Genomic DNA, 13,351 nt, shown 5'->3' with positions numbered 1-13,351 from the left:
GACTTATGGCAAGCGCCATCTGGAGGGCCAACCACAGCGCCATCTGGTTTCCCCCTTCAAGCTAGACAAGTTTCGTTCTTTGTAGTTTTTTTTTTCTTTTGACGCTTATTTCGTTAGATATTTGGCCCGGTCACGATCAACGTACCACCCTGTATAAATTACAAACTTTAAATATCCTGTCACAAATCAATGAACATAACTAACAAAGAATAAACAAATCATAATTACAGATATACAGTTACGTAATATAAACCTACATCTAATCGATATGAATGATACAAGGGGACCTACAGTTTAACACGGGATCCAAACCACGTGTTGTTTCTGTTGACAACTCATATCGCTGAGAAGCGAAGGCTACGTTAAGACAAATACTGAATAGTCCTTGGTGTGCCCGAATTCGATCCCGCGATCTGTCGGTGTTCAGGAACACGCTTCACTAACAGAACACCCGGCCTGATACGTGTTTATGTGGTTTATCTATAGGTTTTGATGAACGGGTTTCGAGTAGCGAGTATCTGACGTAAATGACCGTATCTTTTGATTGCATTGACTTGGAAGCTGAAATGTTTCACTACGCCAAGGGACCGCAGGCCTTAGTATTTGACGTAAATTTTAACTTAATACCTCTACCTGTTCCTGAGAGAGACCGGTCTTAATAGTCGGACAGACAGATGAACAACGAAGTGATCTTACTGTAGTTCATTTTCTACCTACTGAGATAGGGAACGCCAAAAATTAAAGCGGGCTTAAACAATCTTGAGGAGATATCGCGATACTACTTTGTAACACTACCTCTGTTCTGGTAATGGCCTCATTTCAAAAATGGTTCAAATGGCTCTGAGCACTATGGGACTTAACATCTATGGTCATCAGTCCCCTAGAACTTAGAACTACTTAAACCTAACTAACCTAAGGACATCACACAACACCCAGTCATCACGAGGCAGAGAAAATCCCTTACCCCAGGCCTCATTTCGACGGGGGGGAGAGTCCACAAGTTTGTTTAGGTTTTGCCTTATCCAGCTGAAGCCAGTCATTGATAATTTTCGAGAATTTATACTGTTGACCTTCACCCACTGTTCCAGAGTGTCTCAGTAAGAGATTAAGGTCGTGTGATTTAGCTGGCTACCCGAGGTAAAATAGAGTATTGAGTGTGCGACAAATCAGGAACACTGCTGGTGTCATCTTGGAAGAAGGGAATATCAGCAGTATATTTGTAATGTACGTGTAGAAGAAAGGGCAATATTTACTTGAACTAAGCGCCCGCGTTAAGCTTGACGATGACCTGAATGATCTGGCACGGAAAACGCCCTCAAAATATCTCAAAACCAACTCTGGCTTGAATTACACTCTCTATACACTGCATGTCAAACTCTTAATCGGACCGTCGGCGCACTAGATGTCTGATGTCATTTGAAAAGAGGCAAAATCGCTACTTGTCGGACCGCACTACAACGTACTAACATTCAGCCAGCTACTGCCCAGTAGTAGTGTAAGCTATTGATGACAAATGGCTCTGAGCACTATGGGACTTAACTGCTGTGGTCATCAGTCCCCTAGAACTTAGAACTACTTAAACCTAACTAACCTAAGGACATCACACACATCCATGCCCGAGGCAGGATTCGAACCTGCGACCGTAGCGGCCGCCCAGTTCCGGACTGTAGCGCCTAGAACCGCTCGGCCACTCCGGCCGGCTCTATTGATGACGTGCAGCGTTACATGCCACTGCGAGGAATGGTCTTTTGCGACCAGATTTCCAGTGCGTGCCATTTCCTTTGTAATGTTTCGTCAGAAATTGGATGGTGTCTGCCTTCCTTCACTATTATGAGTTTGGCACGGTGCATATTTCGATCAACGCTTCGTCCGAATGGCGGCGTATCACGACATGACCATCGATCTGATTCATCCGACCATGTGACGGGTTTCCATCGATTCACGGCTCAATCACGATGATCCCGTGCACCTTCAATCCTAACTGACGATATCGTTGAGTTAATACGGAGACTTAGATGCGTCTACCACCGAACACCATGTTCAAAAGTGTGACCTGAACGGTATGCCTAGAAACATTTATGCCTGCAGCAGAATTGTACTCTTTCGTCGGATCTGGTACAGACCTCCGCCTATCCTGTTTTACTGAGCGGGCAAGCCACTGACCTTCAGTTCTCTGTTTAGGGGCAGATGTCCAACACATCGTCGTCCACTCGTGGTTTCACCGTCTTTCAACCAGTTTCTATAGATGTTTATGACTGCAAGCACGCGAAAGCCCAATGTGTTTCGCATTAGCCGAGATGCTAGTCCCAAGGCGCTGGGCCATGACAATTTATCAATTTCTTAAATGGTGTCCAGACAGGGTCATCGGGTTGGTAACATAGGTAACACACTGAAAGTGTAGTATTACGCATCAAAAGGTATGAAGTTGGATGTTTTGGAGGACATAAGATTTTTAAGAGCAAAATAAAGGAGCTGGATAAAGTTTTGATTGAACAAGTCGATCTTCCATTTAGTCGGTTCTCTGCCCTATTCCAAAATGATGTATATAATTCATACTCTCTTTCCCTACCATCAGCTTCTTCGCCGTTTCTGCCAACCCTTTAATCATCAACTCTTGTATAAGTGTTTTCCCCTCCTACCCCACCACCCCCACTTCTCCTTTTCTGATATTCTCGCACTGATATTGTTTTCCCTGGTCTTCCTGTCACGTACCGATTTCAGTTCCCAGAATTTTCATCTATATGTCTAGTGCCTGCAACTCATGCACCCTCCTCCCCTGTTCCTACTTTTGCCGGCCGCTACGGTCGAGCGGTTCTAGGCTCTTCAGTCCGGAATCACGCGGCTGCTACGGTCCCAGCTTCGAATCCTGCCTCCGGCATGGATGTGTGTGATGTCCCTAGGTTGGTTAGATTTAAGTAGTAAGTCTAGGGGACTGATGACCTCAGATGTTAAGTCCCATAGTGCTTAGAGCGATTTGAACCATTTGTTCCTACCTTTGAGTTTGTTCCCCCACCTCTTTCGCCACCCTTATCACTTCCTCTTCCCCCCCCCCCTTTTATAGGAATATGTGCATATTTTACCGCCTGTAGTTTTTCTGATTTCAGTATGCAATACAGCCTGTGGAGGGTATTGATTGCTGCAGGTTGGATGATACGGTTTCTATGTTAGCTGTGGTTTTACGCTGCGTATATTGTATGACGTATAGGACAGATAGTGAAACTTGTTTTACTAACTGGTTATGTGGTCTTCACCTCTAAATTGCTTTAAAAATTATTTGTTGTTTTTCTGTTAGTATATAATTTCTTCACGATTACTCTCGACTATGGTTTCTCTATTGAAGCCGTTAGTCTATCGAGTTCTTATTTACCAGATTATAAAAATGGTAAATAATCGTTTTTGGTCCAATTTTAGTAAGTATATTTTACTACTACCAATAAATTACTACGATCACTAAATGTTTTACATTTTTGAAATGTTTTCCATTTGGCCCCTTTCTGGGTTCCTTCATCTTCGTGTTCCTCCCCACCATCTCCCCCGCCTTTCCTCTATCTCCTCCAAGCCCATCCATATCCAATACTCCCGTGAGTGTGGTTAGGCTAAACCTTTCCCCAGAACGACCAGTACAGTTTTTGGTACCATGTAAAAAATAACTTTGCGGTTTAACGTCTGTTTTATCCTGGAAATGGCAAAAAATTGTTTTGTCTTCGTATAAGTTTTTAAGCTCGTAAGGGGTAGGAAGTATGAAGATTTGCTTCCTACTGTTGTGGTTCACATTTAATGATTTTCACGTACACCTGGAGTACAACTGTCATGAGCATCGCATGTGGCACTGTTGTGCTTAACTGTTCTGTGATTTTAAGCATTTTACTCTTATTGGTAAAGATTTATAAAGTATTGATTTTATTGTTGATCTGTACTGCTATCGTATTAATTATATTTGGCCGGCCAGAGTGGCCGAGCGGTTCTAGGCGCTTCAGTCCGGAACAAAGCGGCTGCTACGGTCGCAGCTTCGAATCCTGCCTCCGACATGGATGTGTGTGATGTCCTTAGGTTAGTTAGGTTTAAGTAGTTCTAAGTTCTAGGGGACTGATGACCTCAGCAGTTAAGTCCCATAGTTCAAAAATGGCTCTGAGCACTATAGGACTCAACTGCTGTGGTCGTAAGTCCCCTAGAACTTAGAACTACTTAAACCTATCTAACCTAAGGGCATCACACACATCCATGCCCGAGGCAGAATTCAAACCTGTGACCGTAGTGGTCGTGCGGTTCCAGACTGTAGCGCCTTTAACCGCTCGGCCACTCCGGCCGGCTAAGTCCCATAGTGCTCAGAGCCATTTGAACCATTTTGAATTATGTTTTTGATGACTGGAGAGTATTGTAATAAATACAAAGGGTATTTCCTATATCCTGATAGGGCGGTCACTTACCAAAGTCTCCTTACGGCAGGGAGAGTAGTAGACTGCCAGTTATCAGAATGCGCTATTATTGTTCATTTGAACTTTGTTATACGTATGTGTTTATTATCTTGACATGGTTCTTAAATTTCGGAAAATGTTATTCTGACTATCTGGTACGTACGTCTTCAATGGATACGTTCTGTATTTTTGACGTGCGCTTAGTAATTTGGTAACACCAGTATTGTGCATGATTGTAATTTTGGTTTTTTGTTCTGTAGGATGATTTAAAAAGGGGTCCCGACCCGATACTTGACATCAAGTAAATATAATGCAATTTGGAAGTTTAGCGGTTCTTCCGTTATATTGGTTAACAAAAGTTGCTGCCCTGCAATTACTATAGCATGCTCGAAGTTCGTAAAAATGTGCCCTTTGTCAAAGTTGCTTATGCCAATGCTCTTATCGTCAGTAGAATGATTCCTCATTCGTCTGTGCTCCGCTTATGTATTTTATTTGGCGAGTCACGTGCCCACAGTGCTAGTATGCAGCATTCAATCTTGCGGTTGTCACACTGTTGTGAGCTTCTGTCTCCTTAGCGGTTTCCGCTAATACACTCCTGGAAATTGAAATAAGAACACCGTGAATTCATTGTCCCAGGAAGGGGAAAATTTATTGACACATTCCTGGGGTCAGATACATCACATGATCACACTGACAGAACCACAGGCACATAGACACAGGCAACAGAGCATGCACAATGTCGGCACTAGTACAGTGTATATCCACCTTTCGCAGCAATGCAGGCTGCTATTCTCCCATGGAGACGATCGTAGAGATGCTGGATGTAGTCCTGTGGAACGGCTTGCCATGCCATTTCCACCTGGCGCCTCAGTTGGACCAGCGTTCGTGCTGGACGTGCAGACCGCGTGAGACGACGCTTCATCCAGTCCCAAACATGCTCAATGGGGGACAGATCCGTAGATCTTGCTGGCCAGGGTAGTTGACGTACACCTTCTAGAGCACGTTGGGTGGCACGGGATACATGCGGACGTGCATTGTCCTGTTGGAACAGCAAGTTCCCTTGCCGGTCTAGGAATGGTAGAACGATGGGTTCGATGACGGTTTGGATGTACCGTGCACTATTCAGTGTCCCCTCGACGATCACCAGTGGTGTACGGCCAGTGTAGGAGATCGCTCCCCACACCATGATGCCGGGTGTTGGCCCCGTGTGCCTCGGTCGTATGCAGTCCTGATTGTGTCGCTCACCTGCACGGCGCCAAACACGCATACGACCATCATTGGCACCAAGGCAGAAGCGACTCTCATCGCTGAAGACGACACGTCTCCATTCGTCCCTCCATTCACGCCTGTCGCGACACCACTGGAGGCGGGCTGCACGATGTTGGGGCGTGAGCGGAAGACGGCCTAACGGTGTGCGGGACCGTAGCCCAGCTTCATGGAGACGGTTGCGAATGGTCCTCGCCGATACCCCAGGAGCAACAGTGTTCCTAATTTGCTGGGAAGTGGCGGTGCGGTCCCCTACGGCACTGCGTAGGATCCTACGGTCTTGGCGTGCATCCGTGCGTCGCTGCGGTCCGGTCCCAGGTCGACGGGCACGTGCACCTTCCGCCGACCACTGGCGACAACATCGATGTACTGTGGAGACCTCACGCCCCACGTGTTGAGCAATTCGGCGGTACGTCCACCCGGCCTCCCGCATGCCCACTATACGCCCTCGCTCAAAGTCCGTCAACTGCACATACGGTTCACGTCCACGCTGTCGCGGCATGCTACCAGTGTTAAAGACTGCGATGGAGCTCCGTATGCCACGGCAAACTGGCTGACACTGACGGCGGCGGTGCACAAATGCTGCGCAGCTAGCGCCATTCGACGGCCAACACCGCGGTTCCTGGTGTGTCCGCTGTGCCGTGCGTGTGATCATTGCTTGTACAGCCCTCTCGCAGTGTCCGGAGCAAGTATGGTGGGTCTGACACACCGGTGTCAATGTGTTCTTTTTTCCATTTCCAGGAGTGTAGTTAGGTTGATGTGTATATCTTACGTTGTTTGCAGATCTTGACACAGAAAGTAAAGGGGGGTAGGTTTAACAGGGAAAGTGACATGTCTCACACGCTGTTGATTTCTCCCTCACAGACGGTGTTCCGCCTTGTTCGCTGGAACCGGTCGACTCGCCACCGCCTGGAGGACAACCTGGACCGCCTGGTGACCATGAAGCAGTTCAGCGAGCTCACTGACCAGCACCATCGCGTCCGCACGCAGGTAGGTGGGAGACTCACCCCTCAGTCTTCGAGGGAGAGCGTAAACGCTCGCGTTGTGAAAGAGTGGACCAAAAACGTTACACAAAATAAAATTGAGCGTCTCAAAAACGCTAAAGATTTAATTTGCCGTTGTGCAAGGACATGCCCACTTTTCGCTTCAATGTGACCTTGTGTCTCCGTTGGTACTTTTTCTGAACATAATAGTTCACAATTACGATGCGCAGGAATTTATATTCCAGAAACAACGAGAGTTATCCTAAATTAATATTTACTGTGTTTCTTTCATATATTCCTCCAAATAGAATCTGTCTTTTTGCAGGTGCCATAGTTTCGGTAATCTTGAATTCAATTAACATCCTTGATTTTACAGAGACAGTGTATGAAGAACATGGTATGCAGTCGAAACCACCCAACTCTGAGATCTAAATAAGTGCGATTTCTTCCTTCCGTTTTTGGACATGCCTTCGAATAGCGTTGAAATTTTGCTAGAAACTGTGGATATATTAGAAGAAACGGAAAATACCTTTGATGATCATTCGAAGAATTGTGGTTCGAAATATGATAGTTGGACCAACAAGAGTCCATAACAAGAATAACTTCCTATCTAGAATAAACTATGTGTTATAATAGCTTTTGATGGCAAAGAAAAGGCATTTAATGCTTAGTTAAACGAAGGAGAGAAGCTTTCAATGACAAAGAAGTTTAGTTAAAAGAAGAAGGGAAGACACGCTTGAACGTGAGAACTGAAGAAAACCAATTTCGTAAAATCAGAAACTGAATTTTAAAAGAATGAAAGAAAGAATTAAACGATTAAATAAGACAAGGTGAAACTCGCTCAGCTGTGGAAGAAAAACTCTCAGAAAAGTTAGAACCCCACTTGTGAGATAATGCGCCGTTACCGAGAGAGGGTGATCCGAATCGCAAGTGAGATCTACGACAGTGGTTTACAAGCTTTTTCGAGAGGGTTATGCTGATCCGAAAAACAACACAGAATCTAAGTAGTAAAACTGAAGATCTCACTTCACGTAACCTTCTGTCGAAGAAGCCATTAAAAATAATGCTATAGGACCATTCGTAACCGAAGCAACTGTTGTTACTCCGACAACAGTGTGTAGTGCAGGTGACTAAGAAAGAACTACTGGCGAAACCGCTCTATAACATTTCGCTACGAAGAAAGACAGTCATTTGTGTAACGGCTGAAACATTGGTATACAATGATGCCAGTTATGCATACGAGCGGATTACTATGTTCACATTTTTAAAGCTGTTTACAGGAACCTCAAGAAAAGTTAGGACCAAAAATTAAAAAGGACTGTTTACTGGCAAAAATCTTGTCATTATTTTTTCCAACTCTGGAAAACTGTCGCTGAGTAATTTTCAAAGTTTCATTCGAAACTGCTGCTTACCCTTAAGAGAAAGTGATTCATTGTCTTTGTTGGACTGACTCTTGGTCCTGACTTAACGATACGTCTGTCTTTCAACTGGGTGACAAATAGGACTTTGATGTGGTGCACATTTTACCAACTCCCCCATCCCCCAACTCCCCCATCCCCCAACTTCCCCATCCTCCGGAACAACTAATGTGATTGAAATATGTGAAAAATAATTTTAGCAGCAAAGGAAAGCAACTTCTTACAAAACTATAGCTAAATATAGTTTCTAATAAATCTTTGTGGAGATTTATCACCAGTACACTGTTCTTAACCATTGCTCAATGAGAGAGAAATTTTCAGATCTCAGCTGAGTACGGACATTGCATTAAATGCAAAGGCGACAAGTGAAAATAGTACCGGACCGGGACTTGAATCCAGGTGCTCCACTTTTCAAGAACGATTGCCTTAACCACCTTGTTTTATTGCAAGCGCTCTGTCTGCTTCCTTTTATTCCTTCTTGTTTTTATTAATTTGGAACACTGCCTACAAACTTAATTTTTCTCTGTTGTATCAAATGACTTTGGGATATGTAGGAAGGAAGAATCTACACTGAAGCACCAAAGAAACTGATATAGGCATACGTATTCAAATACAGAGTCATGTAAACAGACATAATACGGCACTGTGGTCGGTAAAGCGTACATAAGACAACAAGTGTCTGGCGCAATTGTTAGATCGGTTAATGCTGCTGCAGTGGCAAGTTATCGAGGTTTAAGTGAGTCTGAACGTTGTGTTATCGTCGGCGTACGAGAAATGGGACACAGGATCTCCGAGGCAACGATGAAGTGCGAATTTTCCCGTACGACCATTTCAAGAGTGTACCGTGAATATCAGGAATTCGGTAAAACATCAAATCTCCGACATCTCTGCGGGTGGACAAAGATCCTGCAAGGACGGGGCCAACGGTGACTGAAGAGAATTGTTCAAGGTGACAGAAATGCTATCGTTCCACAAATCGCTGTAAATTTCAATGATGGGTCATCAAATAGTGTCAGCGTGCTAGCCATTCAACAAACATAATCGATATGGGCTTTCGCAGCCGAAGGCCCACTCGTGTACCCTCGATGGCTGCACGACACAAAGCTTTACGCTTCGCGTGGGTCTGTCAACACCGACATAGGACTATTGATGACTGGAAACATGATGCCTGGTCGGACGAGTCTCGTTTCAAATTGTTTCGAGCGGATGGACGTGTACGGGTATAGAGGCTACCTGATGAATCCATGGAGCCGGCCGCGGTGGCCGAGCAGTTCTAGGCGTTTCAGTCCGGAACCGCGCGACTGCTACGGTCGCAGGTTCGAATCCTGCCTCGGGCATGGATGTGTGTGATGTCCCTGGGTTAGTTAGGTTTAAGTAGTTCTAAGTTCTAGGGGACTGATCACCTCAGATGTTAAGTCCCGTAGTACTAACAAGGGAACCTCCCCATCGCACCCCCCTCAGATTTAGTTATAAGTTGGCACAGTGGATAGACCTTGAAAAACTGAACACAGATCAATCGAGGAAACAGGAAGAAGTTGTGTGGAACTATGAAAAAAATAAGAAAATATACAAACTGAGTAGTCCATGTGTAAGATAGGCAACATTAATGAGAATCTGAGCCCAGGAGCGCCATGGTCTCGTGGTTTGCGTGAGCAACTGTGGAACTAGAGGTCCTTGGTTCAAGTCTTCCCTCGAGTGAAAATTTTAATTTTTTATTTTCAGACGATTTTTATCTGACAAACTCTTACGTTTTCATCGCTTTTTTGGGAGTGATTATCACATCCATAAGAAAACCTAAATCGGGCAAGGTAGAAGAATCTTTTTACCCATTCGCCAAGTGTACAAGTTAGGTGGGTCGACAACATATTCCTGTCATGTGACGCACATGCCGTCACCAGTGTCGTATAAAATATATCAAACGTGTTTTCCTGTGAAGGAATCGGTTGACCTATGACCTGGCGATCAAATGTTTTCGGTTCCCATTGGAAAGGCACGTCCTTTCGTCTACTAATCGCACGGTTTTGCGGTGCGGTCGCAAAACAGAGACAGTAAACTTATTACAGTGAACAGAGACGTCAATGAACGAACGGACAGATCATAACTTTGCTAAAATAAAAAAAGTAAACTTTTCACACGAGAGAAGACTTGAACCAAGGACCTCTCATTCCGCAGCTGCTCACGCTAACCACGGGACCACGGCGCTCCTAGGCCCACACTTCCCTTGATGTTGCTGATCTTGCTCATGGACTACTCAGTTTGTATATTTTCTTATTTTTTTCATAGTTCCACACAACTTATTCCTGTTTTCTCGACTGATCTGTGTTTATTTTTTCCAGGCCTATCCACTGCGCCAACTTACAACTAAATCTGAGGGGGGTGCGATGCGGAGGTTCCCTTGTAAGAGTCATTTGAACCATTTTCAATCCATGGACCTGGCGTGTCTGCAGAGGACTGTTGAAGCTTGTGGAGGCTCTGTAACGGTGTGGGGCGTGTGCAGTTGGAGTGATACGTCTAGATACGAGTATGACAGGTGACACGTACGTAAGCATTCTATCTAATCACTTGCATCCGTTCATTACCCTTGTGCATTCCGACGGACTGGGGCAGTTCCAACAGGACAATGCGACACCCCACATGTCCATAATTGCTACAGAGTGCCTCCAGGAACACTCTTGCGAGATTAAACATTTCCGCTGGCAACCAAACCCCCCAGACATGAACGTTATTGAGCATTTCTGGGATGCCTTCCAACGTGCTGTTCACAAGAGACCTCCACCCCCTCTTACTCTTACGGATTTGTGGACAGCTCTGCGTGATTCATGATGTCAGTTCCCTTCGGCACTACTTCAGACATTATTCGAGCCCATTTCACATCGTGTTGCCACTCTTGCATGCTCGCGGGGGCCCTACACGATATTAGGCAGGTGTACAAGTTTCTTTGGCTCTTCAATGTAGCTCTTTATGCTTATATGATTACCAAATGGCTACAATAGCGCACCATGAAAAGGAAAAAAAAGTAAGATTCCGGATACAAAGCCATCCGCGAATAAGTATGTGCAAGGGAAAATATTTAGAAAATGAAAAGAAAAAAGGAAGGGGAGATGTAACAAAAAGCAAGAAAACACGCGGCGCCATGTTCCAGGGCTTCTCGTCGTCGGAGTAATCTACGTCGTATCGGTTAAGGAGGGAGGGTGTCTACCTGTCTTGGCTGGCGTATTTCATTGAGATTCCAATTACTGGACGGGTTGGCGAAAATACTCTGTAAATTGTTCGCACGTGGCCTGATAGTGTCGATGTCGGCGCAAGGTGTAACGTTGCAGTTGAAGTGTCCAGAAGTCCGCCGGACTGATGTTGTCCCTGAAGAGGTAGTTAATAGCAATTCCACTGTTCCATTTGACGGTGTGCCACTTAGATGATGGAGGAAAGAGGTCACGTCAGGGTACATCAGCATGGCAGGAGAGACGTGACTTGGTACTGCATGCAAGCGTGTCCAAAGGAACCTTGCATCTTATTTCCTAACAACATGGGCACTGCTGTTTTGTGACGACTATAATCTTTGAAATTGCCATATTTCACGGCCTTATTTAAAAACACTAATCTCTCAAACAGGTGCGAAGTTCAAATGGTTCAAATGGCTATGAGCACTATGGGACTTGACTTCTGAGGTCATCAGTCCCCTAGAACTTAGAACTACTTAAACCTAACTAACCTAAGGGACATCACACACATCCATGCCCAAGGCAAGATTCGAACCTGCGACCGTAGCGGCCGCGCGGTTCCAGAGGGTGCGAAGTAATTACTCACGTCTTGTTTAATCATTTTCATCCACTGTTGGTCCAATGCCACGTAAGCCAGTAGAAAATTTTCTTATCAAGCTCAGGAGTTCGGAGCATGTCTTTTTGAATTGCACAGTCGGCATCGCCAACGTCTCGCTATGACTACATCAGAACAATCTTTCCTTTTCTGAAAATCCGTTTAACAATGCTGATTTGATTAATGATCTTTTGGGGAATTATAAAGGTAGATCGGTTTGACGATGAGAACTGTACATACATATATTGCGGTCGTTAATCACTTTCTCGAGCATAAATATTAGCATCGATATTCCACGAGAGAATTAGGAGACGGGCTCCAGGGGTCTCCAAGGAAAGAATAATTCCGTTTCACACTTACAGGAAGCTTTTCCTCATTAACCCAGGCTGGAAAGCCCTTACGAACTGAAAGGGGTAGCTACTGTGGACGGAAGTAAAGTTCACAGCCTTCTGAAAAAAATGCATTAACTTTGCAAAAATGTATTCAGTTTGAGAGATTCACATTGTTGCAAGTACCTCAGCACGAACAGGTGTACGTTTTACTCTGCAAATTTTGCTCTCGAATGGTATCCAGCAGAAAACTATTGCTTTCATTGCAGTAAGGACAAGCTCATAAAACTAAACTTCTCCCGCAGAGGCCATGAAGGCCCAAAGATACCGACCGGCCACCGTGTCATGCTCAGTCCACAGGCGTCACTGGATGCGGATATGGAGGGGCAGGTGGTCAGCACACCGCTATCCCGTCCGTATGTCAGTTTACGAGACAGGTGCTGCTACTTCTCAATCAAGTAGCTCCTCAGTTTGCCTCAAAAGGGCTTGCTAACAGCGCTGGGCAGACCGGATGGTCACCCATCCAAGTGCTAGCCCAGCCCGACATTGCTTAACTTCGGTGTTCTAACGGGAACCGGTGTTACCACAGCAGCAAGGCCGTTGGCATATTGGCAAGCTCATAATTTGGGGAGTATTGCTCTAAATCCACGGCAGAGCAGTAAATAGCGGACATGAATACTACTAATAAATTGCTGAGAGCGATTACTCAACTGAATAGTTATGGACATTTCACAATTTGAACAAGGCACTGCAGACCATCACTTACGTCAAACGCATCTGATTTAATTACGGAAATTCCATTGAAATTATTCGCTCCGATGAGTTCAGTACTTCGCATACCGGTGCGTATAAATTATTAGGCTCAGGACAATCACTAAAGCCAACAAACAGAAGTGCTGAAGGAACACAGTCATGTCTGAAGAACAAACAAAAAAACGATTACAAGTCCACTCATGTGACTGAGATTCATTAAAAAATACGGTGCTTTAAACAAAAAAAAAAAAAAACTTTTTGCGCCCCCAACTGAGACAAGCGAATAGCACCCTAACAGTAATCAACATTTAACTTTCATAAAACAACCTGAACTTACATCAAAACTATGCTCCGTAGATCGGTGATACTCACGG

General features: G+C 44.9%; 1 protein-coding gene and 1 pseudogene across 1 annotated transcript in view; one reads left to right on the top strand and one right to left on the bottom strand.

Annotated features, from left to right (window-relative positions):
• The window catches only part of LOC126417124 (uncharacterized), a 147,919-nt gene that overhangs the window by 87,037 nt on the left and 47,531 nt on the right, over nt 1-13,351 (top strand). Inside the window, exon 4 of the mRNA XM_050085020.1 lies at nt 6,546-6,671. Within this exon, the coding sequence (XP_049940977.1) occupies nt 6,546-6,671 (126 nt within the window). The remainder of the gene's footprint in view (nt 1-6,545; nt 6,672-13,351) is intronic.
• Nucleotides 12,712-12,829, bottom strand: LOC126417413 (5S ribosomal RNA; annotated as a pseudogene).

Source organism: Schistocerca serialis, chromosome 8, assembly GCF_023864345.2.
Source record: "Schistocerca serialis cubense isolate TAMUIC-IGC-003099 chromosome 8, iqSchSeri2.2, whole genome shotgun sequence".
NCBI classification, from domain to species: Eukaryota; Metazoa; Arthropoda; class Insecta; order Orthoptera; family Acrididae; genus Schistocerca; species Schistocerca serialis.
Note: the sequence above shows the minus strand (reverse complement) of the source record. Positions and strands in the feature narration are given on the sequence as shown.